Source organism: Balaenoptera borealis, assembly GCF_965194805.1.
Source record: "Balaenoptera borealis genome assembly, chromosome: 13".
NCBI classification, from domain to species: Eukaryota; Metazoa; Chordata; class Mammalia; order Artiodactyla; family Balaenopteridae; genus Balaenoptera; species Balaenoptera borealis.
In genome coordinates this window covers 15,602,915-15,629,983 of record NC_138870.1, presented here as the reverse complement: position 1 = coordinate 15,629,983, position 27,069 = coordinate 15,602,915, and the positions used below count along the sequence as shown (strand labels likewise).

Sequence of the window (27,069 nt, the reverse complement as noted above, 5' to 3'; positions counted from 1 at the left end):
GGCTAGAACAAGGAAGAAGGGCAGTGGCTACCAGCATCAGCCATGCAGTGGGAGTTACCATGGTTCCCAGCCACCTGCTCTGCAGAAAGCCTCAGTAGCTTTCACTACTGAAGAAACCAACAGCCAACACAGCTGCCACAGACCCCCCGTAGATTTCATTGGTTTTGTTTTCCTCCACTGCACCGCCCCTGCCAGACCCTGAGATCCACACCTGCAGCTAGCCCAGGCCTCATTGGCTGCCCAAGTGCAAGGTGCAAGTCTATTCCCCATGAATGACCCCTTCCAACAGCCCCTCCAACTGTGCACCTGCATGCCACTAGCCTGACCTCTGTCACTGGCGTCCGCTGCCATGTACACATCTGTGGTGAGATCTGGCACCTATGAGAGTGCACACTGACAGCCAAGATACCCACAGCTGTGTCTGGGGCAGATTTGGCCCTTTCTCCTGTCACTGGTCTGCACCACTGGGCTCATCTGCAGCTAGCCCCCAAGCTGTGCACCTGCACACCCTTGTCCTGACTCTCGTCACTGGCTTTCACTGCCATGCACGTGCCCATGGAGAGAGACTGCAGCCACAGAAGTGCACACCAACAGCCAGGATCCCTGCAGCTGCCAGTGCCCCCACAGTTAGTCCTCACCCTTGAGACTGGCCCTGCCCCCCACCCCCCAACTATATGAGTGTCTGCAGCCAGCTCCTGCCACTCCACAGGCGCCTGCACCTGGCCCCCAGAGCTGTGAGTATGTACACCACCAGCTCCAGCAGCAGCTGCTGCCTGCCCTGGTCCCTAGCTGCTGGACCTGGAGGCACCACTGAGCATCGCAACAGCCCTGGCAGCTACTGCAGATCCCCCCACAGTGCTTACCAAGGACCACACGGTTGTCGATGCTGTGGACCCAGTGACCTGAGCTGAGGAGACATCATGCCCCCCGACCCCCTGACCTGGCGTTGTCTCACAACCCTGCACTTGGTGCCTGGCACCACTAGGCCCAGGGTCACAGCACGTTCCAGTTGGCCCTCGCCTGTAGGTGAAGGGCTTCCCGTACTGAAGGCAGCCCATAAAGTCTGGAAGAGTTGACTGCTTCTTCCTGCATACAGACAGCTATGCAAGGCTACAAGATCACAATGAATCAGGGAAATATGACACCACCAAAAGAATACAGTAAACTTCCAGCAACTGACCCCAAAGAAATGGAGATACAAGAATTGTCTGACAAAAAATTCAAAATGATTGTCCTAAAGATGCTCAGAGGACCACAAGAGAACACAGAAAAAGAATTTAATGCACTTAGCATAACAATACAAGAACAGAATGAGAAATTCAGCAAAGAGGTAGAAAACATAAGAAAGAACCAAACAGAAATCTTTGCACTAAAGAATACAATGACTGAGCTGAAGAATTTGATAGACTAGACCAAGCAGAAGACTCAGTAAACTCAAAGACAGATTTCTTGAAATTACCCAATTGGAGGAACAACAAAAAGAAGAAAAGTAATGAAGAAATGTTGTCTGTCAACTATACTTCAATAAAAAAAATACAATAAAAAAAGAAAAGTGAGCGAATAAATCCTATGGGACTCACAGCCTCCTTTTGTCTCTCTGTGCCCCAGGTAGCAGCCACCTACAAGTCACCGCCCTCCACAGAACAGTTCAAAACAGGTCTCTGATTCCCAGGGATTCCCCAATTTTTAAAGAATTTGTCAGGTTTGATGCCTCTCTCTGCGTTTGTTGTTGTGGTAGTTGTTGATTTATAAATTTATTTTGGAATACAACCTTTGTTTAATATGCCATTTTGATGGGGACCTATCTGATGCATGTAATTAGCAATACAGTAAAAATTTGAATTAAATTATATCAAAAGTCCTCCTAAGTTTTACCCATTCTATGATTTTATGGTATGAGGCCGAATACTGGGGCGGGGGGAGGGGGGGAGAGAAAGACACAAAAAAGGAAAAAAAAATGGAAAGATATGATAGTTTAATGAAAGAATGTGGCCTTTGCAAATTGCAGACAGCCCTGATGTGAATCCTACTACTAACAAACTGAGCGGCTGACCCCAGGCAAGTTATTTACCCTTCCAGAACTTCAGTTTCCTTGATTCTGAAGTAAGATAATATGTATTGTTATGGGGTTGTGGGGAGAATTAGATGCGATGATGTATACAAAATGTATTAGAACTCCAGGAAGTGATAGCTATTATTAATAGTCACTAAAAACAATTTAAACTCATTCTTATATCGGGCTGTGCTTTAGAGATTTATGACATATACCTCCCACACTCCATTTTTTGCTCATTCAGCTCAGAACAACTTTAATTCCAGATAAAGGCACCCTGTAGCACTGATATCTTCTCCCAGGTTAGCTTCCTGATAGGTCTGTTCTTTCAAATAATACATGCATATGTTGAGATATCAGACTCAATTAGGATATGTTCATTTGCTGTCACTTGAGTTTTCCAATTTGAAGTCACACTCCTCTGTTTATAATGTACCAATTATTTTCAGGGTGTTCCAGAAAGGAATTTAAAGCAGGAGATGGTGACTTTCAAACTATGGGAATTCAGTTATACAAAGAGCTTAGTGACACATGCACAATCAAATTTACAAAATGAATGAGGAAAAAAATCCTTGAAAATGTAATAACCGGTAGCAGAGATATTTTTAAATGAATGTTAGATTGTTCTGGAAGGTGTTAGCAGCTCTTCTATGTATCTGAATAGCTGCGAAGAATAGATAATTATTAACAGAATTTGCCAAAGGGAGATATCTATTAAAAGTACAATAGCTTCCACAGTACTAGTGAAAGGACAGTTATTATAATCGACTGAAAAATATTGTGATTTGGCACTTGAGAACTCAGTCAGAAAGTAGTCTTGGAACAGGAATAAAATGTCTTACCTGGATACTTTCCAAATATGCATAAATTCTAGAAGTTGGTTCAGATAAAACTGACTGTGGTCATCTTCAGGCTGTAGACAGCAGAATATATTAATATTTATAGAGTGAATAGGAACGAATACCAGATAAAAATAGGTCCATAACTTCCTGCTGTCATTTTATTCACCTCTTTTGATAACTCTCATTTATCATTTTAATACTTTGTTTTAAAGACCTTATAAGACTCTCCTCAACTGTATAAGCATTCTTTTCAAAAGTAAAACAGAAAGCTGAGCTTTGGTTGAGGATAAACCCCAAGGATAGTTGAAAAACATACTGCCATCACCAAGGTCAAACATTAATTTCTCCCAGCAGGAAGGCAGTTTTTCAGACACCAGTTCTCCCACATACGTGCACATTTTCTTTACATTTAGGCCACGAATCCGTGGCAGTATAAGACTTGACAGCTTGCCAGATTGGCCGGCAGACACAGAATGGACTCCTCCTTTTTTCAGATTTTCCATACCTTGCCACCAAAACGTCAGCGTAAGAGAACCTTCCATCTCATGAATATTCAATTATGCGAATGAAAGACAACTACTGATAGGTGTAAATTCCAGGAGTTATCAGATGGCACTGTATTTTTCTGGCAAGATGAGCAGGAACTACTCATCTTAAAATATGAGTCCTCTGGTCCACATGTATGCATGCACACACACACACACACACACACACACACACACACACTCACATCATAACTCCTTGATTAGCTCTTCTGGAATGGGCATCCATGGAAACCCTATGCAAGTCTGCAGAAAATGCAAATATACTCCATCATAATTGCACTTTTTCACCACACAGTGACGTTAAGTTTGACAGCTGAATGAGTTCCTCCATGCCTGGGATGCATGTAATCCTGTATGTCAGTACACACACAATGTATTTTTAAAACTGCCTATTAGAATTTCTGATAGAAAACATCAGAAGGAAAACCTTTACATGGCTTAAGGTCAAAGGTAAATTAATTTTTATATTGGGTTGTATTGTGAGAAAGAAGAAGGAAGCTAAGTAACATGGAAAGAATAAGGTTATTGTTATAGTACCTTGAGTGCATGCTATGAAAAAAGAATGCTTTGTAGAAATGCTAAGGAACTTGAAAACATGAGGCTTACTCAGTAGGAATTTACCTCTAGAGTCACTGGCTGATGAAATCTGAAAGTGTCATAGTGGTTAAGACAAATTTTTCTGCAGTAGAGAAAGCAAAACTTTAGGCATGGAGAGGACAGTGAAAGGGAAGGGAAAATAGAGAGTGAAAACCAGAGCCAGAATAGAGGTATTAAGATTTGAAGTGTAGTATTTGGCATTTGCCTTATTTCAGAAGTTAAAACCAAAGCAGCATATAAATAATATGACTTATTTGCATCTTTCTGAATAACATAATCATATTCATTTAAAAACCACTTTACTTGGCTTCCAGAGATACCTTTGGGGGAGGGGGAATTGTCCATTGTCATACAGTGACTTACAAGAAAAAAATTTTATCTAAAGGATCTCAAAGGGTTGGAGGAAAGTTTGAGCAGTTGTCCATGGAATATATTGTGCAATTTACTTTTCTCCAAAGGTGAGGGCCATACCTTTGTCTTAAGAAAAACATTAAGGTATTTTTTTCCTTTTTTTCATACAGAAATCTATTGCTGTAAATGTTTTGTGAATGTTTTCTTGAACTAGAAAGAAATCTTAATTTTACGATTAATGTCTACAATGTTGGCAATACTTTTGATCAAACTTGAGAGAAAGGAAGAAAAAATTTTTTAAAAAGTCTCAGCCATTCACATCACTTCTAATCAAGACAGGAATTTAAAAATTTTGAAATATAGGATGATTTCTAAAGACTTTCAACATGTTTTATGAATAATCTCATGGAACATGAATTAAATCACTATATATCAGTGTAATAGAAGTGAGTTTAAAATAGAAAAGCCATCTAAGATGAATTGAGCTTTGCAATGCCTTTTACAATTAGAATACTCTGAAATATCTACTGAAAGTTGATGGTGTCAATAAATTTAATAGAATGATAACTATCATTATATTCCTAATATTATATAAAAAGAATATTATCAAGCCAATTTTATGTTGTTTTACTAGAAAGAAAATTTAATTATTCATAAATGTTTAGCTTACAGCTGAAATTATGAAAATCATAGATAATTTTGACATTATTTTAAATAATAAGAGAGAAGACCATTCACCATTCCCTTACCATAGATATATAAAAGAAAAAAAATCATTGGTCATTTATTTTAAATATAGCAATTCAGACCATGAAGAAGGGTCACAAATTGATAAACTTTCTCAGTTATATTAAATTAATCAGCATACTATGTCTATTCCTGAAAGAATATTTTATAAAACAAGGCAATTATTATTTTTTTAAATTTTCTTCAAATACAAGGTTTTCAATTGAAATTATAATCTAATCTACTCAATGGGTATTAAAACCTTACAACAAAAAGTGTGATGCATCAGATTGCAACATATACATCATTTTGACATAACACACCAATGTCTATGCTCCTCAATATTTTCAATATCATGAGTAAATTTTTGAAATTTTAAGTGTCTTAACTAACATTAATAAAGTTTTAGAGTTTTTAATAGTAAAAGACTAAAATATCATATAGTCTAACATCCTATTGTTTTTGCTTTAGGGCTGTTACGAATTAATACATGTAAAGCCCTAATAACAGTGCCTGACACCTAATATATACTTAATGTGGTTAATTATCATTGAATACCTATCATGGCCCAGACTTTGGGGTATGTGGATAAAGCTGTGGAAAACAAAACAACACCAAAAAAACATATAAAGGTAGAATTTTGACTAATTGCTCTGAAACCACATCTAAGACTTTTGAGTGTAGCCCGTAAGTTCTAAGTGTTTTTGTAATATAAATTGGTAGCATAAGGTATGTGAAGACTCACTGACTGGGCTCAAATCCAAGGTCCTCTACTTACCAGTTCCATGAATGTGACCTGAGGAAAGTCATGAGCGCCCTGGGATTCAGTGTCCTTATTTTTAATAATATTTGACACATGGAATTGTTGTAAAGAGTAAATATGATAGAAATATTAAAGTTTCAGATGTAAAATATATGCTGGATACATATTACATCAAAGTAGTGGAGTTATATGCATTTCAGAATAAACCTTAATTTACATGAAACTGAAATATGTATGATTTGTGGATTACTACCAATGAGATAGTTTTTTTCTTCTTTAGCAATATGCAACTTCTAAACAAGAGTAGAAATTTGAATTACACATTTTCTCTCCCACCCCCCCATTGAAATGAAACATGATAATTTCAGCTTTTTCATCAACACTGAGGACAATTTGAAGACTCTTAGATTTATTAATACTGAGGGTATTAGTTGTACTTTATAATGTTTCTTTGTGGAGAGTTCAGATGCATGGCCCTGGAGCTGTCAACACTGGCTGAGCTGGGTACCAGTTCCAAAAGACATTTCTAAACAACTCTCTTTTGGCCTCATTATGTTATGTTCCACATAGATATATTGCAACCTAATGCACCACCTGACACTTTTTATGATGAAGCACCTCAGACTAGAAAAAAAAAGTCATGCACTGCAAGTCTGTTATCTGATGTAAATGACAGGGTGATGGGATTTTTGCCTAAAGCAGGTGATTGGAAGATTCTACAGATAAAAACTGCTAAAATATCAAAGTTTACTGCATACTGTGCAATTTGGGTTTGAAGTAACTCAAGACATCACACAGGGAATAAAATTTATATCTAACACCATGAAACTGTCATTAAAGCACAGTAATCCCTTTCTAAGTAGTTTTATTATATATATTATGAATATTAATCTGTCTTGATTTAAACTGTGTTGATACCACTGTAGTCTTCAGATAGAACAAGAGTTGTGTTATTTTTCTTCCTTTCATGGTTTCCCCTTCACTTTTTCTATTCCATTCATTTCCTGGTGGATTCATGGATAGTATGAATAAGATAACATTAATAAGTTACTCATAAATGATTTTTCAAGAGACTAGTAGATTTATCATACTGAGGTTGCAGTAGTGTGTTCATGTAATTGCTTCAGTCCAAATTGTTAACAGACATAAAGATAAATATTTCATTATGTTTCAGTAAATATACTCAAATATGTATTCATTAAACATATTTTAGTCACAAAATGGCAATAATCCATAAGGATGGGAATATTGTCCTTAAAATAATACATTTGCTAATTGAAACCAAAGCTAAGAAAGTCTTACCTTTCGAGATAACTTTCCTGGAGATTCCCTATTTTTCTGTAGATTAAGTTGAATAACAGATTTATTTTTCTGAAATATTCTGTGGCTTCCCAAATAGTGATCACTGAGAGAGAAAAGAAAAATACAGTTACTTCCTCCTATAATTTCCCCAAGTATATGTTCTCCTCCCTGACTTCACTTCCTTTTATTTTTGAAACTTAGTCTGGTTAAAAGTTTTATATCTATCCCTAGTTTTATTTATATCTATCTATCTACCTATCATCTATCTAATATATGTATGTAGATATATATCTCTTCATATTGTTTTTCTAATATTTTATTTATTTATTTATTATTTATGTATTTTGGCTGCACCGGGTCTTAACTGTGGCATGCGGGATCTTTAGTGGCGGCATGCGGACTTCTTAGTTGCAGCATGTGGACTCTTAGTTGTGGCATGCATGCGGGATCTAGTTTCCCGACCAGGGATCAAATCCCGGGCCCCTGCATTGGGAGCTCGGAGTCCTACCCACTGGACCACCAGGAAGATCCTTCCTCATATTGTTTTAAATGACAAGATATTACACGTATTTTCAAATGCATTACATTAGAAAATGACTAGACACATTTAGAATAGACATAATAAGGAATACTTAACATATTCAAAGTTACTTTCACCCAGCCATCGCAAAGCTGAGGACAACATGCTTCTGGGAGGTCTAAGTGATGCCACAAAGTGTTTGTGGGGACCACTGTATCAAGGAAGCAGAACCGTGTGGTAGAAATGTCATTGGCTTTAGAGACAGATTTACTAGCTTTGTGACCTTAGGCCAATTAAACTGTCTGAAACTCAATATTTTCCTTTTTAGAGTTGGGATATTAATGTCTACATCAAAGGTTTGACAAGCAGATTAAAGAAAAAATATCCTTACACATTTCAGAAATTTCTAATGGTGTAATTATATTTTCCCACTCCCTCCCTCCCTCCCTCCCTCCCTTCCTCCCTCACTTCCTCCCTCCCTCCCTTCCTTCCTTCCTTCCTCTCTGTAAATATTTCCTAATCACAAACTAAATGATGAGCAGAATGAATTACTGATTCACCACATAGTGTTTGGAGTACAATCTGATTCTACTTCTTTTAAATGAAAGGCTTTTATTATATGATCTCCTTTATAGATTTATATTTTGATATTTATAGTGACTTAGTCATTAAAAGGGATGAATTATGTTAATGTAGCACTTTAAGGATTTTGGTTAAATACATGAAAGATTTCAGGGAAAAAAAAAAACCCATTAAAAATTTGGGGCCCTTCAGGTGACGTATTCATTTATCTGGAAAACCCATTAGATGTTTGGGACCACCTATTTCTAACAATGTCCGACAAATAGAGCATTACTTTGTTGATATCTACTATATTCTCTGTAAATGTTATTTTGACAACTGCTATTTTTTAAGAAAATCCAACACCTATCCATTTTGGTGAGTGTTAGTGTTCACAGCATGTGTTTCCCCTTCTATTCCCATTTCTCCCGTTAGTCTAAACTAGATTCCTGTTCCATTGCTATCCATAGGGCTCTTATATTGTTCCTTGAGTTATTTCTACTGTGAGTCCAGACATAAGACATGGCCAGTGTATTCCCTGAGCTTCTGGAATCATTGATTCCTGCCTTCCTCCAAGGGCCATTCTCATATTCTATCACATATACTCAGATTCCTCTTCTTTAATGAGGAACATATACTTGAAGTTAAGGAACAACCTGAATGGAGAATTGGTTTAGATTCCTGAATATTCTAATCTTTTGAAGTTGTTTCTTCCACACTTAATTCAGCAGTAGTAGTTTTTAATGATCTACCTGGAATGCATTTGTTGAGTAAAGAGGGATATACAGCTCCAATTTTAGACATTTTTTTCAACATAATAACAATTTGCCTGAACATCCCTAATTAATGAGGACATCTTTTCATCTCTGACTTATTATATTTATCACATGAACAGTTTTCATAAATATCTGATCTGTTTCTGGACAACTTTATCTATTTCTTTCCAATATTTTTGCTTCCTTTAACTTTCTTATCCTAATGTGATGTCTAGGATGCTTGGCACACTGTTGAATAGTAGTAATGAAAATAGACCTCCTTCTCTTTTTCTTGACGTTATAGAGAATGCATAGAATGATTAACAAATACGATATTTACTGTGTCCCTGGTACATACTTTTGTTGTCTGTTTTGTTAATGATTTTTTAAAATTATGAATAAGCTTCAGATTTTATTTAATGAGTTTTCTGCATCTACTGGATACATCATATTGAGAAGATCATTTTTTCTTTGAATATGTTAATATATTAATTGTATCAGTAGATTTTTCCAAAGTATAAGTATAATTATCTTTACATTCTTGGGTAGATGCGTCCACTGGTAGATTTAATTTGCAATTTTTAAAGTTTCTTTTTTCTACATAGCAAAATTTAGATTGGCCTATAATCTTAATGTTTTGTGTTTAATCTTTGTTTTAGGCATTACAATTAAACTAGCCTCGTAAACTGCATATACCTTTTTCTCAGTCCTGGAACAGTTCATATAATTGAGAATTATCTATTCCCTCAAAGTTTGGTGCAGTTTGCCTAAAACTTCATTTTCTGCTCCCCACTGCTCTTTGTTGTATTTCACATTTATACTTCTTGAGCTAATTTTGAAATTCATGATTCCTTAGGAAATTGTCTATTTTTTTATAAAGCTGTCAAACAGATGTCCCAAGTCCCTTCTATTTTAAATATCTTTTGACATTTACTTGGGAGCTCTACAATCCGCTTGCAATCATTCTGTCCTTTGTGTGCTATCACTCTTTCTTGTTTTACCAGAAGGTTTTTTATTAATATTTTTTCCTGTCATTTCATGAGAATTTTGGTGGGCTGGTGGGTGTATTCGCATTTTCAGTCTAATGTATTAATCCAGTTCTGAAGATATATAATTATCATTTTAATTATGGGAATAATTTTGCATGACGAGAGAGCTCAAAAACTGGAAAGGAAGGACTTTTCTGGTCCAACTCTCTCATTTTGCAAGTAAGGACACTGGGTTCAACCAAATAAGATCAGAGATTAGAACATAAATATTTGGAGTAAATATAGCATACTTGAAGTTTATTTATAGATTCAAGCATTCCTGTTATAATGTGATACATGTGTTTCTTCTTGTAAAAGGGGGGATTGAGGTGTTCTGCAAATTGTGAACTAAAAATAAAAGATCTCATGGGAAAATAGGGCTGGAAGAGACCACTCAAATCAATACAGGTCTCTAAGCAGAGTGTGTGCGCTTGTGCACACACACACACACACACACACACACACCCCTTAGTACAAAAAGAGACATCTAATTTCAAGAATTTAAAGACATACTATAGTAAATAACAGACCTGGCTTTAAAAAATGTCTTTAGCTTGGTGGAAGAGGATATAAGAAAGTTTTTTGATGCTGCTGAATATAGAGATGAGGGCAAAATGTACAAAAATTGTGGAGAATTCTTCAATAAACATTTTCAAGACAGAGCCTGAGGCCAAGTTGAGAAAAAAAAATGCATGTTGGGTGAATGGTCACTGGTCACTGGTATACTACTGTCGCCCTCAGCAGCTTCATGTGTACTTTGCATTCAGCCACTGTTACTTAGTGGAGCAAAACATTCATATGCCAGAAAAATTTACCTATATGAAGGTGACTACTCTGAATAAACTAATTCATGTTACAGAAATATGTCATATTGCAGAAGAATTTGTATTTGGTACATCTTTTTTGGGGGTATCATGCTTAAAATACTAAACAGTCCTTTTTGTGTGTGTTAGCAATAACAAAAACTATTACTGTGCTATGTCCCTTAAGATTAAGTCTCTGATGTTATTGAAAGGACTACAGATCCTCCAATAACCCTCGCACTTTCTAAGAGCTGGAAACTACTGTTCACCACTTTGCCATCACTCTATTTGGCAAGACCACCATTTTGATTAATTTGTCTTTGATGATCTGGGGCTACACTATCCAATATTGTAACTCTTAGACACTTATGGCTACTGAGCACTTGCAGTGTGGCTATCTGAATTAAGATGTGCTGTAAGCGTAAAATACACACTGAATTTTGAACACTTAGCATAAAAAAGGAATATAAAACATCTCAATATGTTTTTAATTCTGATTACATGGTTAAATGATAATATGTTTGGTATATTGAGCTAAATAAAATGTTACATTAGGGAATTCCCTGTCGGTCCAGTGGGTAAGACTCAGTGCTTTCACTGGCAAGGGTGCAGGTTCAATCCCTGGTCTGGGAACTAAGATCCCACAGGCCAGGTGGCATGGCCAAAACAAACAAAAAAATTACATTGAAATTTATTTCCACCTGTTTCTTTTTATTATTATTTTTAATGTGGCTAGTAGAAAACTCAATTATGTGGCCCACATTATATTTCTATTAGACAGTGTTGATCTACAGAAAATGAAAGAGAAGAGAGAAAAAGAAAATAAAGCATTAAAGAATAGAAAGAAAGGTGGTAGGTAGAATTTAGTTAGTAAATGGGATAAGGAAAATTAGATTTCTGTTTGAGGACTCTAGGTATTGGAAAAATGTAGGAAGAAAGACTACCACACCAAGAGAAGGAGAAATGAAAAATATTAAAAATATTGCTGCTAAGATGGGTAACGTGGAGAGCAGAGTTCGAGCACTGAGAGAACAGGCCACAGCAGGTATTACTATGCTTATAATGTGAACATTGGTATTTTCTATCTCAGATTATACACACCAGGTGTTTTTCTCAATCTGGTAACATTTCAAATGTGGGTGCTTAGTAGTTTTATTTAATAATAATGTAAAAAACTTCAGCTGTTAAATGAACTCAATCTCTATGATACAATCAAAAGTTTAGTTTTTTCTTCATATATACTCGTAAATAAAAATTCTGCACATCCATTTATTTATTCTCTCAACAAATATTTGATTCCAGCTATGTGCTTGTTGCTATCTTAGGAACTGTTTTCTGAATATGACTGTCATTTAAGATGAACACCAAAAGGCTGAATCCTTGCACATAATTACTCCTATTTCCTATTCATAAGTAGCTCATATTATTTTAAAGTTTATCACATGAGCAGTTTATACATGGCAGTATGTATATATTAAGAGATTAATAACATTAACACCAAAAAGTCACGTGCAGATACTTTAAATTTGTCCTACAGGCAAAAAAGACATCCTAAATAATGTCCAACCTATGAATACTGATTCAGCCTAAGAACTCCTTGAAAACTCACATTTATCAACATTACTCTTTCATCAGGATGAATACATATTCTTATTTTATAGGGTCACTAGATCTAAATTTTCTCCATTCTGATATATAGGAAGTAGTCACAGATATGTTTGGTGAAATATTACAGTCATAGGTCGAAAAAAGTATTTTAATTTTATCTTACAAATATTGAGAGCCAGGATTGCTGACAGCTATTAAATATGTTTCTTTAAGAAAACTCAGTAGTTAAGCTGACTTTTAATACTTTGGTTGACTAAGAAATGTAAGGTGAGTACGACAAGACATTAAAATATTAATAATACTATAGTACTCCACAGAGCATTTTTCAGGTACTTATGTACACACACATGAACACACACACATGCACACCCACACATTCCTTTGGTATTTGCCACTTAAAAATTTCTATGATGTTATATTGATATCTACCATATCTTTAGTTCCAGTGAGCTTTGTAACTAGTGGAAATGACCTGGATTTTATGCTTAAAGTGGTATTTATTGCTGGCTCAGCATAGATAAATATCAGTGATATGTTGTTTTCCTCAACCAGTGCTCCTCTCATTTATAGTTATTTTGCTTTCAGGGGAACCTTGAGTAAGAAAGTTAAACTTCATGACTTGGAGAGACAAGCATAGGTGAAATTCTAAAACTATAGCTCACAGCCATGGGATGGTTAGTAGAGGAGGGTCATGGTTTTGAACAGAGGCCTTCGATGGAGCATGAATGGATACCAACAGCAACTACTCAAGGGAAAACTGGACCTAAAAGATCTTGCCGCATTTTTCTTAATTCCCTCCAGCCTGTAAAAAGGCAACTATCCCTACTGCTTCTTCACTTGAATATGGCTGTATTCCTTTACATATATAGTATACATACTTTTTTAAATTCAAAAATAAAATGAAATTGAACATATTGCAAGGGTTTTTTTTTTTTTTAATCTAGAGGAAAAGTTTTATAACAACTTCCAATTTTACAGTGCCCTCTCTATTAAGCTATGTATGCATAAAAGAAAAGTAGGGCTTCCCTGGTGGTGCAGTGGTTAAGAATCCACCTGCCAGTGCAGGGAACACGGATTCGAGCCCTGGTCCGGGCAGATACCACATGCTGCGGAGCAACTAAGCCCATGCGCCACAACTACTGAGCCTGTGCTCTAGAGCCCGCGAGCCACAACTACTGAAGCCCACGCACCTAGAGCCTGTGCTCTGCAACAAGAGAAGCCACTGCAATGAGAAGCCCGTGCACCACAACAAAGAGTAGCCCCCACTCAGCACAACTAGAGAAAGCCCATGCGCAGCAACAAAGACCCAATGCGGCCAAAAAAAAAAAAAAAAATTAAAAAAAAAAAAGAAAAGTAACAACAATCTATACAAATGAAGTTAATTAAGACAGAGGGTCAGGACTTCCCTGGTGGCGCAGTGGTTAAGAATCCACTTGCCTAATGCAGGGGACACAGGTTTGATTCCTGGTCCGGGAAGATCCCACATGCCACAGAGCAGCTAAGCCCGTGAGCCACAACTACTGAGCCCGTGTGCTACAACTACTGAAGCCTGCGTGCCTAGAGCCTGTGCTCCAAAACAAGAGAAGCCACCACAATGAGAAGCCGGTTCACCGCAACGAAGAGTAGCCCCTGCTCGCTGCAACTAAAGAAAGACCGCACGCAGCAATGAAGATGCAACGCAGGCAAAAAAAAAAAAAAAGAAAAAAAAAGAGGGTCAATAAGAAAGAAACACAGCAGTGAAGCTGGAACTTTGTATCTTTTGCAAAAATGTATACTGAGCTCCAGGGTGGTGTTTTTTGAGTTATTTTATGTAAAATTTGTAATATAGTCACCAACTTGGAGGATCAAAAATATGGATTTTATTCCATTTCAAGTTTCATTATTTTTCCCACAAATGTCCAGTGAAGAAACATTCTGTGGACTTTCCTAATACAAAACATTCAAGAACTAAGATTAAAATAGTACATGTAAGCCTTATTAAAGTGATATTGGCTAATTTGAAATATTATGTAATTCAGGTATTCTTAGCTAATAATTTCTTTACCTTATTTAAGATAAATAGAGCACTAGGCTATTTAAAGCTCAATTAATTCAAAATTAGGGGGATTAATAATTCTTAGCTTTTAGAAGTAAACAAGACTTGAGTAAGCAAAAATAACTTGATAGATGCATGTTGGCTACTATAGTTTTAGGTATAATGAAATTAAATTATGTACCTGCATTTAGTTCTGATTTGCCTTGTCTTCATGGAAAAATCATGCAACAGCTTTGTGACTCTTTTTATCAAGTCTGTTGGTTAATGATGCTTGCACAATCACAAAGCTTTAAAAAAAGCATGGAGCTGAAATATGCTATAATTTTTACATGTTTCTTTCAATAATAAACATCTTTATTTAGTGTAAGCCCTTTGGGGAATTGCTTTCAAAGGAAGATATGTATAGGGTATTCACATACTGGGACATTAGTTCTAGTACAGTTATTGGCTAGAACCAAATGCAAGTTTGTATATATTACTATTATTAATTTTTAGTTAACTATTTATTAAAGATAGCAACCAAAGTTAATATTAAAGTGTTAGGAAGAGTACTTTGAAGGAGATCCAAAACTAAACTGAAGTAAATCAAGATACTCTTAATGAATGATTTATTAGCAGAACATGTTTTCATTATTGTGTGTGAGAGCTCTCAAAGTGATGATGTTCTTTCCTATGCTCTGACATGGTTCTGTGATTTTATAAGAAGAAAGCAAAGTTATGTAAAAGAGAAACACACCTTAATCTATTTATTTGCTCAAAGTAAATCTAAAAAGTTACAACAGATTAGATTATAATATTGGAATTCTTAGCTGTTCTGAATGTGCTGAAACTAATCAATTTGTTCAAGTTTGCTAAATGAAATCCTTAATTTCATTGAGAATAAAAAGAGTCATTCCACACCACCCCAGGAATATATGTAACTGAGCTTTTACTGCTAATGAGTATAATCTATTACCTTAAACTTTATAAAATATTACCTAGCCTTTTCCTCACTGGTAATTAATAGTCTGATTTTTACTTTGAATAAAAGACAATTCCAATTTATAATCAAATGTTTAAAGAATAAATTAATACTAATTGTAATGGGATTAGCTAAAACATTTTTTAACCTAGAAGTTTTCTTAAGATTATTTAAAAATTCTAATTAGATTTAATTTTTGAAGAGGATTTTCGTACTCTAATCAAAGGAATTCAACATTTTCTCTCCTAGGAGAGGTCAGGAGAGAGAAAAGGGACTCCAGAGTAGATAACCAGATCAGACTAATCAATGCTGGTGGTGAATCAAGAGGTAGATACTGTTTCTTAATTTAGGTTTAAGAATATATATGACAATTTCAAAGTAAGATTTTTAATTACCATAGGTTTTCTTTTTCTTTTCTTTTACATTTTTTTAGTACTCTGAGTTCTAGAATTCCTTGACAAGAGTCAATTAAGTTATAAAGAAAAGTTTTGTTTTGTCTTGTTTAAGTCAAGGATGTAAAACGTGGCCGTAACTGTAAGCAATAGGCCCAAGCAGAATTTTCAAGAAAGATTATTTACTTTCTCCTTATGCGGCTTACTATTGACAATGCAGTCATGATTTATTCAAGTATAGCTTTTAGGTGCAGTACATTTTATTTATTCTGCAGTACAGAAGCTGGTAAGGAAAATTGTTTTTAAGTTGAATTAGAAAGTAAGACTTATAGCAAGACTTTTGAGAAAAGAAATTACTCAAATCACATAGATTAGGAGTAAGAAACAGAAAAACCTGCACTCCTAGTAAATATCAGGCTCTTAGATAATAAAGGAGAAAATTATGAAGTAGCATTATACTTCATGTATTATAAATATATGAGTCTAGGAGAAGGTACATCTACTCTTACTCTCTGGAAAGAGAGCAGACACAGGAACACTCTAGGAAACAGTCTTTCTGTCCCTAGGCCTTTGTATCTGTGCTGCATCTCATGGAAAAGACAGGAAGTTACAGTCCCTGTCCTCACGTGTGCCACTGCATAAGCCCGAGGGGGTGTGTCTACTTAGTAAGGTCATGAGAACTGGGGAAATGGGATTACCAAGGACACTCCTACCCTGGTAGTTAACTTGGGGGCTAAAACCAGGAATGTAATGGAAGATGCTAATATTTTTTATTATTTCTCAGTTTAATTTATTCTGATTTGCTGATTCAGTATCCGTGCTTCATATTGCTCACAACTTTGTTTTAAGCTGCCAACAGCCTGTGATAAAACTGATAAAGTTCTAATGCTTTCATTTACTCTTTGCTTATAATTTAAAAACCCTGTTTGTAAAGCAGTTTTTGAGGAGAAGACTGATACTTAATGAAAGTCTTTTTGATGGTAATTGAAGTACCTCATAAGACTAGCATGATATCCAGGTATAAGAGGTCAGGAACTTTCTCATTTAGAGAAGAGTTATGGAGATGTGTTATTAGAGTGAGTAACTGGATTTATAAAAGCGTTTAACAGGGAGAGGGAGTGCCAGAGCAAGAGCCAGAGTGAGAATGGAATATTTTAATTGACAGAAAGAGTTTGTCGTACTAGATTAAAATGAGTATTTAATGAGCTGTAAAAATAATATAGTTGACCTTTAAAAAGGGGAATTTTGGCTTGCTAAGAAAGTTATCTTTCTTAATTTTTAAATATGCTATGAAGTATAACATCTTATTTTGTTGATTAAATTCAGTATTTGTGCAAGGTACTGGTATTAAAAAAATGTGTAAATTATTTTTTCATTGAGTCAAAATTCTTAGGTCACTAATATCCCTGGTCTGTAATATCTTGCTACTTGAAATGTCAACCATGGACCATTAGCATGAGCATCACCCAGGAGTCTGTTAGAAATGCAGTCTCCTCCCCATCCCAGACCAAGTGAGTCAGAATCTGTTTTCTAACAAGATCCTCAGGTGATTCATATACAAATTAAAGTTTGAGAACACTGTTTTAACATATCAATATAAATATAGATTTATGTGTAATTTATGTCTATCTATCCTCCTCTTTATTTACATTTCCCCCCTTTCCAGGATTTTTTTTTTTTTTTTTAAAAGATTGATTGATTGATTGATTGCTATGTTGGGTCTTCGTTTCTGTGCTAGGGCTTTCCCTAGTTGCGGCAAGCGGGGGCCACTCCTCATCGCGGTGCGCGGGCCTCTCACCATCATGGCCTTTCTTGTTGCGGAGCACAGGCTTCAGACGCGCAGGCTCAGCAGTTGTGGCTCACGGGCCTAGTTGCTCCGCAGCATGTGGGATCTTCCCAGACCAGGGCTCGAACCCGTGTCCCCTGCATTAGCAGGCAGATTCTCAACCACTGCGCCACCAGGGAAGCCCCCTTTCCAGGATTTTATTTATTACTTGACTAACCCTGGTTAAGACAGATGAATTCAATAAAATAGCAAAATATGACGTAAGGAGGAAATTAAAAAATAGAGAATCACAAAAATACTACTAGCAAAGTAGTGAAAAAGTATCCTGACCATTGACATTTAATTTTGATGATGAAAGGTCTTAGCTACTTCCTCAAAACTTGATTAGTTCAAGTAGTTACTTTTTTGTGACTATTTTAACAGACTGATACACCTTCTGGAAGAAACCAAGGAGTTTAAATTTTAAGGATTTGCCCTTATCTAATCCAAAGTAGATGAGAAACTGCAAAAGTAGATAAATAGAATTTATCACTATCTTCATAAAACAGGTTAAGGAACATAGTTCTGATAACATAAGGGAGTTTAAAATGAAAAATCTTTCTACATCATTCTACAACAGTAATAGTGGGGTTTTTTTGGAGGGGGAATACTTATCCATTTTTTAGTTTATTATATTTTAACAACCATATAATATTTTTAATTGATTTAGAACTATGATTCACAGGAGCTCATAGCAATCCATATATAACGAAAAGACTAGTAGAGGTTTAATAAAATTTTACACTTGGAATTAAAAAATACTAAAATATAATCCTACAGCTTATTTTTTACAGTAGAAAAATATATTAAAAATGCAGTTTTTAACAGGAAAAGAATTTGAAGTTAAAGGAAGTTAACTCATTTTGCCAAATCAACGGTGTTAGAGAGTAGTGTTACAAATAGTGGGAAGGATTTGTTTTCATATTCTTCATTTGCTTAAACAGTCTCAAGATACCAAAAAGAAAGTCAATTTTTACCTAATCAGAAATTTGGAAATGACAGAAAGTCCATCTTCAGTGATTAGGATTTAACATTATTTTAGTCAAAGCATTTCTAAACACTTCCTGACTAAAAGTTTTAAAAAATTTTATACACGTCAGAAAATGAGTGTTCTGTAAGTTATGTATCTTTTCCTTGAGTTTGACCTAAATGCTGTATGTTGAATTATAAGCTCAACATATATTGTGTTTATTGCACAATATATGGTCATTATTCTTAATGAAGCGTTATCCTGTAATTTTTGTTTTCAAGTGGCCCTTTATCATGAAAGGAGGCTTTGTAATAGAGTGGAAAGACTGTGGGCTTCAGAGTCAGATAAACCTGTGCCATCCTGACTTTGCTGCTTCCAATTTTATGACCTTTAGCAAGTCATTTAATTTCTTTTAGCCTCAATTTTCCCATATGCAAAATGGGAATAATTATGCCTTTCTTATATGAGAATGGATGGTATTACATGTGAAAATTCTAGCCCATAAGAGGCTTTTAATAAGTAAAATCGATTTTCTTATTGTTTTTATTGTTATAATATTATTATTATTTTCATTTCTATGCAACTTGCTTAAGCATTCCTGCTTTTATCAGAGATCCAGTTTTCCAAACGCATAGTTATCTTTCTGGTTATTAAAATTAAAAAAAATTATATTTGTTTGAACTCCTGCTGATCTTTCAGGGAAGGAAAGTTCCTCCTTCAGGGCACTGCTAACTTCTTCATCTGTCTTTTTGATCCCATCTTCTCTCAACTCCTCACCATTGATATATTCTCTGCCTTCAATACTTCCCTCTCCATCGGTTCTTTCCCTTCAGCTTATGAATATTTTCAAATCTCTCTTATCCACATTCCCCAGATCTCCAGACTGATTCTCCTCAGCATCTAAAACCCCATTTTTCTCCAGGCTTTTATCACCACACATTACTTCTGAGAGAGTAGTCTGCTTATGTGTTTCTGTTTAACACTTTCCATTCTCCTTAGCTCATTGCAATCTTGCTTTTTTCTCCTCCGTTTTACTAAACTTGTTCTTATTTGAATCACCAACTCATTTTGTAATTGCCATATTTAATGATGATTTTTCAATCCTCACCTAATTTATTTTCAGTATTTGACACTATTTACTTAGTAATTGAAACTTTCTCTTCCCTTCTTGTGAAAGGCACGTTTTCCAAGGTGTCCTACAATTTGAATTGCTTTTTTCCAATTTCCTTTTTCTGCTCCTCCTCCTCCTTCCGTCTTTTATATGTTAATGTTCTCAGGATCCTTTCTTTTGTCACTTTCCCTACATGATTGCATCTGTCTCTAAGACTTCCATTCCTTCTTAGAGCTAACAGTTCCTTAATCCACACCAGATTTCCTAAAATCTGAGCTATTTTCTCAATAACAGATGACCCTTGGCACTCACATACTCAGTGTGTTTCAAACTTGATTAATTATTGTATACCCTCAAACTTCCATTTCTCTGATAACTGTATCGTCGTTACTGAACTCACATCAAAACTAGTCATCATCTTCTACTCCCTCCAGGCAATCCCGCTGTCAACTAAAGAATGTTGCTCACCACATGGCTCTACAAGGATTGAGTCATTAGCCACTGCAGTTGCTGACCTCCACACCGTGAAAGGAGTTCAGGGCAGAGATCAGGAATGAGGCACTCTGTGCTCTGGGAAAACTGGCAGAGCTGGCTTTCAGATAGTTAGATATTTTCAGGAGAAAATTTTATGATTCCAGTTTCTTGCATCTTTCCATACTTAGAAATGCACGAAAATCATTAACTAAGATATCTGTGCCTCCTGACTAGCAGTAACCTTCTACTGAGATGTGTTTGATTGCATGTACCCTTTCTCCAAAATCACATATAAGCTGATCTCTCCACCGTAACTCTTCAGAGCAGTTCCTCAGAGATAGCTGAGAGGCTATAGTCCTCATCAAGTCCCCCCCAAAAATTGTAACACACAGCTTTCACGTTGTGAGTTTTTATTTCAGTTGACATCACATATTTAGTTGCCAAGTTCCATTAATTCCACTGTTTTAATACTCCAGGGACTTAATACTTCCTGTTTAGCCCCACTGCTGCTACTTTAGCACAAGCTCTGTCATCTTTCATATGTTCAGTTATGTTCTCCTAACTCGAGTTTTTAACTCTTTTTAAGCATACATTACTGTTCATATGATCACTTAAATGCTTCTCCCATCCTCCAAAATAATTTATTTCCTTAATCTCCTGATAGCAAAAAAAGGCATGTTTATTGTAGACATTTTGTAAGTAAAAAAAGAAATGAATAAATATTATCTGTATTGTAGTTCTTTTTCAAGGAGTGGCTACTCCAACATTTTAGTGTATAGGATTTCATTTAGTATATAGGATTACATTTTCATGTATAGGATTTTTATTTCTTTTCCAAATAGTAATATACTTATTTTAACAAATATTAATATATTAAAATGTGGTTTGAAAATATATCTTGTCACCCTTAAAAACTATGATACATGTTTTCATATCAAGATATGTGATATTGTATTTTTATTAATTTATAAATTCTATGGCATATTATAATGAAATTATGTTCACAATTTTACCACTATTTTTGAGTACTATTGGAGAGTTAGTTTTTTTGTTAGTATTAGAAATTATGCTATGGTGAATGTAGAATTTTGTATTTAAGTCTTTTTGTATAATTATGATTGTTTCTTAGAAATATTTGTAGAAGCAGAATTGCTGAAACACATATATGTTTTCGACACATTTCTATAGACTTCTGACACATTTTTGACAAAATTCCCTTTAGAGAATGCTATATCAGTTTAAATTGCTAGCAGCTGTTTGGATTTTGTCCATTTCCCCACTGAATTTCATCATAATAAATATTTTAACAATTTGATAGGCAAAGATGGCATCTCATTGTTTTAACTGCATGTTTGTCGTTAAACTCTTTAAGTAATTTCTTGACCACTGAATTGCTATTCACGTTCTTAGCCTGTTTTTTAATCTTGATAATTATTTTTTTTGTAATCTATGCACATTTTATATGTTCTAAAGCTATTAACATTAACATTTAAGCTATTAAGTACTTATTTCTTTCCTCAGTATTTAGTTTAAATACATATTGGTCATTGACTTTCCTTTGCACCATTTCCTTATTCTTGCTGTTAATCCTTCTCTCTTTGATCTACAGGTAGTTGGTGTATAATAAAACTAATACTGCACTCACAATAGGGCATTGTAATAACTGATGACATGGCTTTATGAATTCCTTAGCCAAGGAAAAAGGCAAGGATTATATCTAAATTGTCTTTGTATTCTCAGTGATAAACCAAATCCCTTGCACACGTGTGTGCTTAGTAGGTGTTGAATTGGACTGTTATAAACCCTGCACAGCTGTGTATAATTTCCACCCCATGCTCCAGCATGAAGAACCATTTGCTATTTTCTGAATCCTGCTTACGGGATTTTTAGTATTGTTTTATAGTTAAGAGCCAAGGTTATGCAGGCAGCCAAACCTGGGTTTGAGTTCAGGCTTGACCCTACCAGCTTCCTAGTTGTGTCACCTTGAACAAAGCCTTAGATGGCCCATCTGTAAAATGGGTTATTATAGTATCTATCTCATTGATATATTGTAAGACTTAGATGTTTACCCAATTTGAGACTAGGAAATAATTAGCACTTCATAAGTGACAACTATTATTATTATTATCATTGCAATCAAAATTAGTTGGGTACTTCAGATGAAGTGTAGTACTGTAACTGTTAGAGTTTAAATTATTACTTATTGCATTATTAACTTATTACATGTTACCCGTGTTCCCTCGACAGAAAAATATGAACAGATTATCCAAGTCTTTAAGGACATATTTTTAAGACAAATTACATAAGAATAAATGAAAAAAAATCTGAATAAAATATATATTCCTTTAGATATTAGAAAGAATAGTAATGAATATTCTGCTTATTAATATATATCAATACTGATAAACTATTACTCTTAAAAAGTAAGCAAATTCCAGATATGTACATATCCTTCAATTTCCATTAGATAATAACTGACTGTAATTAATCTACACTAATACTTGGCAACTTTCCTAATTTAATAAACCCACGTAAATGAATTTTAATAAAAATAAGTGAGTATAAAAACATTTCAGAAATCTATTATGTTTATGCTAACAAGAAAAAAAGAGTGAAATGATTTTGTTGTAACTGAGAACACAAAAAGGAGAAAACCAGTCTTAAAAGTCACTCATAGTTAACATTACACGATAAAAGAAAATTACCGACAAGATATTTTCAAGCACATTCATGGTGGAATAACAATGACAGTAACAATGGATGTCTCAAAAGAAATACATTTTTACTTTCATAAGACTGTTGTCAATCTTTAGGTACTTGTAGAAACACAAAGAGGAAATGTAAATATCAGGAGAGAAATATTTCCTTTCTTAAAGTTGTATTATATTTTCAAAGTTGGTCTTTAAGGAATTTTAGGATAAGAGTTATTGTGGTACACTAAGTAAGTTTTCTATCAAATAAATATTTGCAGTTGACATATATGAGAACAAACTTTTCTAATTGTTTTAATGAGCTGCCTGAATAAAGAATTGAAGATGGTGTTTTAAAACTTAGACTTTTATGAAAATGTTATAAATATAATACTCAAACCCTCTGTGATTTTGAAAAATCAGTGTTAATCAACATGCTAATATTATTCCAAGTCAAAAAAACTACTTATTACAAAAGAATTTATTTTTTAAATTGTGATCAGTCCTACTAAGCTTTGTTACAAGTAAGGTAACTTGGGTTGCCCAGGATTCTCTTGATTTCAAAACTGAAAGTCACATGTCCTGGGAGCTGCTTCAATCCTGGGCAAACTGAGATGGTTGGTCACCCTAGTTATGGGTTACTTAAATACGTGTTGCCATAAATACACAAAATACAAAAGAAAACCAAGAATAAGACTGTCAATATGACATGACATTTTAAATTCACCTTAAAGGGAGGAAAATTGATTATAAGAGTATAGTGTTTGTACAAAGTCTATTTAAAAGAAAAGAAAGTGCTGCTCAATATAGATTATAACAATGATCCAAATTTACCTTAATAAGATACTTACTTTTGTAAAAATTCTTCATAGCCACATACACTTAGAAGATAACTTTGGGGTGATAACTGGTCATTTGCACAAAAATGTAGAATTTCTGCTATTAGTTCTTTGACAAGATAATTAGCTGAAAACAAAGTTGAATAACAAAATGTTAATAAGAGCATATTATATATTGGCTGGGAGAAAGATTTTGAGCACAAAAAGTGATACATGCTTTATGAACTATTATAAGTTTCTAGCTCCATCAAGAGGAGTTAAAATGAGATGCATCTCATTTATTAGTCTGGTTAGATTTCGAGATTTAAAAAAAAATATTCTTTGCATTTTCTTTGATCAATCTGTCTTCAAATAACCGAACAGAGCTAGGTATTTCATTCCTCATTCTAAAATCTTTGGTAATTGTAGCTCTGCATAAAAAATATTCTACTGTGATTACCCTTCGGGATTTGGGAAATGCCAAAAAGATTACACAGTGAGTGCTAAGTGGCAAGCCAGGAATCTAAATCTGTCATCTTCCAAAGCCTGTGCTTTTAGTAGTTCCACATTTTCACAACTCATCACTCTTCCTTTCCTGTGTAGGAATCACCCCAGGTTCTGTCTTGGACAACGTTATAATAACCTTGAAGAACATGTACTCTCTTTCTCCACCTTCTCTGGGACTCAAAGTGTCAGCATATTATAGGGTAAAGTTTGTTGCCTTCTCATATTCACATTCCATAATATCCCCCTACCAAACTCTTACATGCATATGCCATTTAATAGTGGCCAGAACCATGCTGACTTGGTACGATTATATTTGTCTGTGAAATATTTTTCTAATTGTAAATGATAAATCGTATGGGATTCATTTATTATCATATGTGATAATGGAAATTATCTGTTATATATATTATCTATCTATTTATCTATCTATATCTCCATGCTTTCAACGTGATCTTGAATGAAAGTTAGTGCAACAGATTGTACTGATGATCCTTAATGAGGATTTGAACAGCATACTGCAAACACTCATTTGCATTTATTTGAGTTGAGTTTTGTTGGCAATTATGTGTTTAATTTGCTGTGACTTCTTTTACTGCCACACCTTTTTGTTTGGGAAAGGTTTTTGACACAGACTGGCTCATAAAAAATAGTGCAAGTGATATTGTTGGACTTGCCATGAAGAAAAAAACTGAAGAGTATTATAATGTCCGATTTAAAAGTGTAGGTTTTACGGTAGATCAAGTTGTTACCAATAAAACGGTTGGAGAAAAAAATGGTAAAGATCATCATAGGAATTAGAGATTGTGGAAATGCCCTGACACAGAAGAGAGTATATTAGACATGCTACTGCTTGGGAATATTAACTGAAATAGTATGAATTGAAGCTAGAAGAAAATATGGCCACAGGCAAAATCATGACTATAAAGGCTTTGACAAGAAGGGGAGAGCATTGCCAATATAAGATGGCAGGAAAATATCTCTAAAGACACCAGTTTATTTTAATTCATTTGACTTTTCTGTTTCCAGGACTGTGTCCCCTGTGCTATTTGGGGCATGCATGCATTCATTATTTCACTACAGTCATCTTTGCGGTTTACATGAAAGACTCCATAATCCAGTTTCTAGCTATTACTCCTCTCCTGTGCTTTGGTGTGATATCTCCTACTATTTGCTTCTTGTTACTTTTTGGTTGTCTCATTATTGCTTCAAATTCAGCATGTCTAAATCTGGAATTATCATTTTTCTCCTTGAAACCAAACATTAAGTGTCTATGAGTTAAACTTCTCATCCATATTGTAAGCCAACAAGTACTATGGCTTCTTTTAAGTAGACTTTATACCTGTATCTTCAATTTGACAGCTAATATAACACTTTTTCCAGTTTCTCCTAGTCTCCAACTTCATACAATCCTTCTCAATCTGTTGACCATATTGCCTACCATACTGAAAAGACTAAGGCCCATTTGAGATTCTTTAATTATGCTACTCTACACCTTAAATCTAGTTTTTTTATGCATCCTTCTCTATCCCTTTACACCTCTTGATTCATAAGTATCACTGCTTTTTACTGCATCTTACTTCTTCACATGTGATCCTTCCATCACTGGTTTCCAGTTCCAGCAATTTAAAGCCCCTCTCTTTTATATATTTAATACCCTCCACTCTAAAGATGCTTTTGTCTTTTCTTTAGGATGTTTTGTTTCTATTTAATATTCCAGTAAAATCACTCCTCTTCCATTCTATTCCCTTAATATAGTATCTTATTTATTTATTTATTTTATTTATTTTTACCTCCTCATTACTGCCAAATTTCTTTAAAGTGTAGATAACTTCTGCAAATAATTCTCAATTACTCTTTAATCTTGCAAACTGACTTCTACTTCTACCACTTTGCAGGTCACAAACAGCTTCCTAATACTGTTCCAACTATGTGTCATCTAAATCTAGAAGGTAGTTGAAAGTAAAGACACTGGCTCTAGAGTAACTTTGGAATTGGAAAAAAGGACAGGGCAATCATCTTCATTGAAGTGATAGCTGAAGACTGTAGAACAGAGAAGTCCTTGTTCAAAACACCTGCTGTTCCAGAAGGATTCTATTTTCTCACTCTGGGAGAAACAGAATTCTCTTTGGATGAAAACCTCTCATTGTCTCCTCCTCTTTGCTTATCTAGATTTCATTATTCCTTAAGTTTCTAGCAACTTATTGGTCATTCTTGAAATACTTTTCAGACTTCTGTTCTCTAGAGCACATCTATGTTATTAGTAAAACACTCATATAAAGTGGTGAAGGGATCACAGTTTCGGCATAAAGATTATCTTAAAGTGGAAACATTTGAAAACTTATCTTCACTTTTCTTATCTGACTATAGCCAAGACTCCCTAATACAGGTGCTATCAACTTTCTTCTGAGAGAGTTTCCTGCAACTTTGGAAAGGAGACCGACTGCCCATCCATTAGCGTAAAAAGATATCTATGTATTTCCTTATGAAGCTCTAAACACCCCCCTCCTCACACACACTTTTACATTAACTTTTTATGTAAACCTTTACCTCTGGGTTTCAGCAGGTTACTCATTACTGAGTAACCCCTGCATGTATGTATAAGGAAACCTTGTCTTTTGTCCTGTTAATTTCTCTATTGTCAGTTGTGTCACAACCTAACCCCTCTTCAAATTTAAATGGGCAGAAGACAAATTTTCCTCCTAATAGCAGCATATGCTACTCTGTATATTTTCATAAATGTGTCCTCTCCCCTCCCCTGCTTTTTCCTCCTTCCCCTCTAATCATCCCTTCCTCCCCCTTCTTCTTATAGACCCTTTTACTATCTTTGAGGCC

The 27,069-nt window shown here is 34.9% G+C and overlaps 1 protein-coding gene across 2 annotated transcripts in view; it reads right to left on the bottom strand.

Annotated features, from left to right (window-relative positions):
* Positions 1 to 27,069, bottom strand: part of PIK3C2G (phosphatidylinositol-4-phosphate 3-kinase catalytic subunit type 2 gamma) — a 406,235-nt gene that overhangs the window by 313,822 nt on the left and 65,344 nt on the right. For both annotated transcript variants that reach the window (XM_082351876.1, XM_082351875.1), the window contains exons 5-7: positions 23,764 to 23,878; positions 7,180 to 7,282; positions 2,896 to 2,966 (exon numbers count right to left, since the gene is read on the bottom strand). In XM_082351876.1, coding sequence (XP_082208002.1) covers positions 2,896 to 2,966; positions 7,180 to 7,282; positions 23,764 to 23,878 — 289 coding nt within the window. The remainder of the gene's footprint in view (positions 1 to 2,895; positions 2,967 to 7,179; positions 7,283 to 23,763; positions 23,879 to 27,069) is intronic.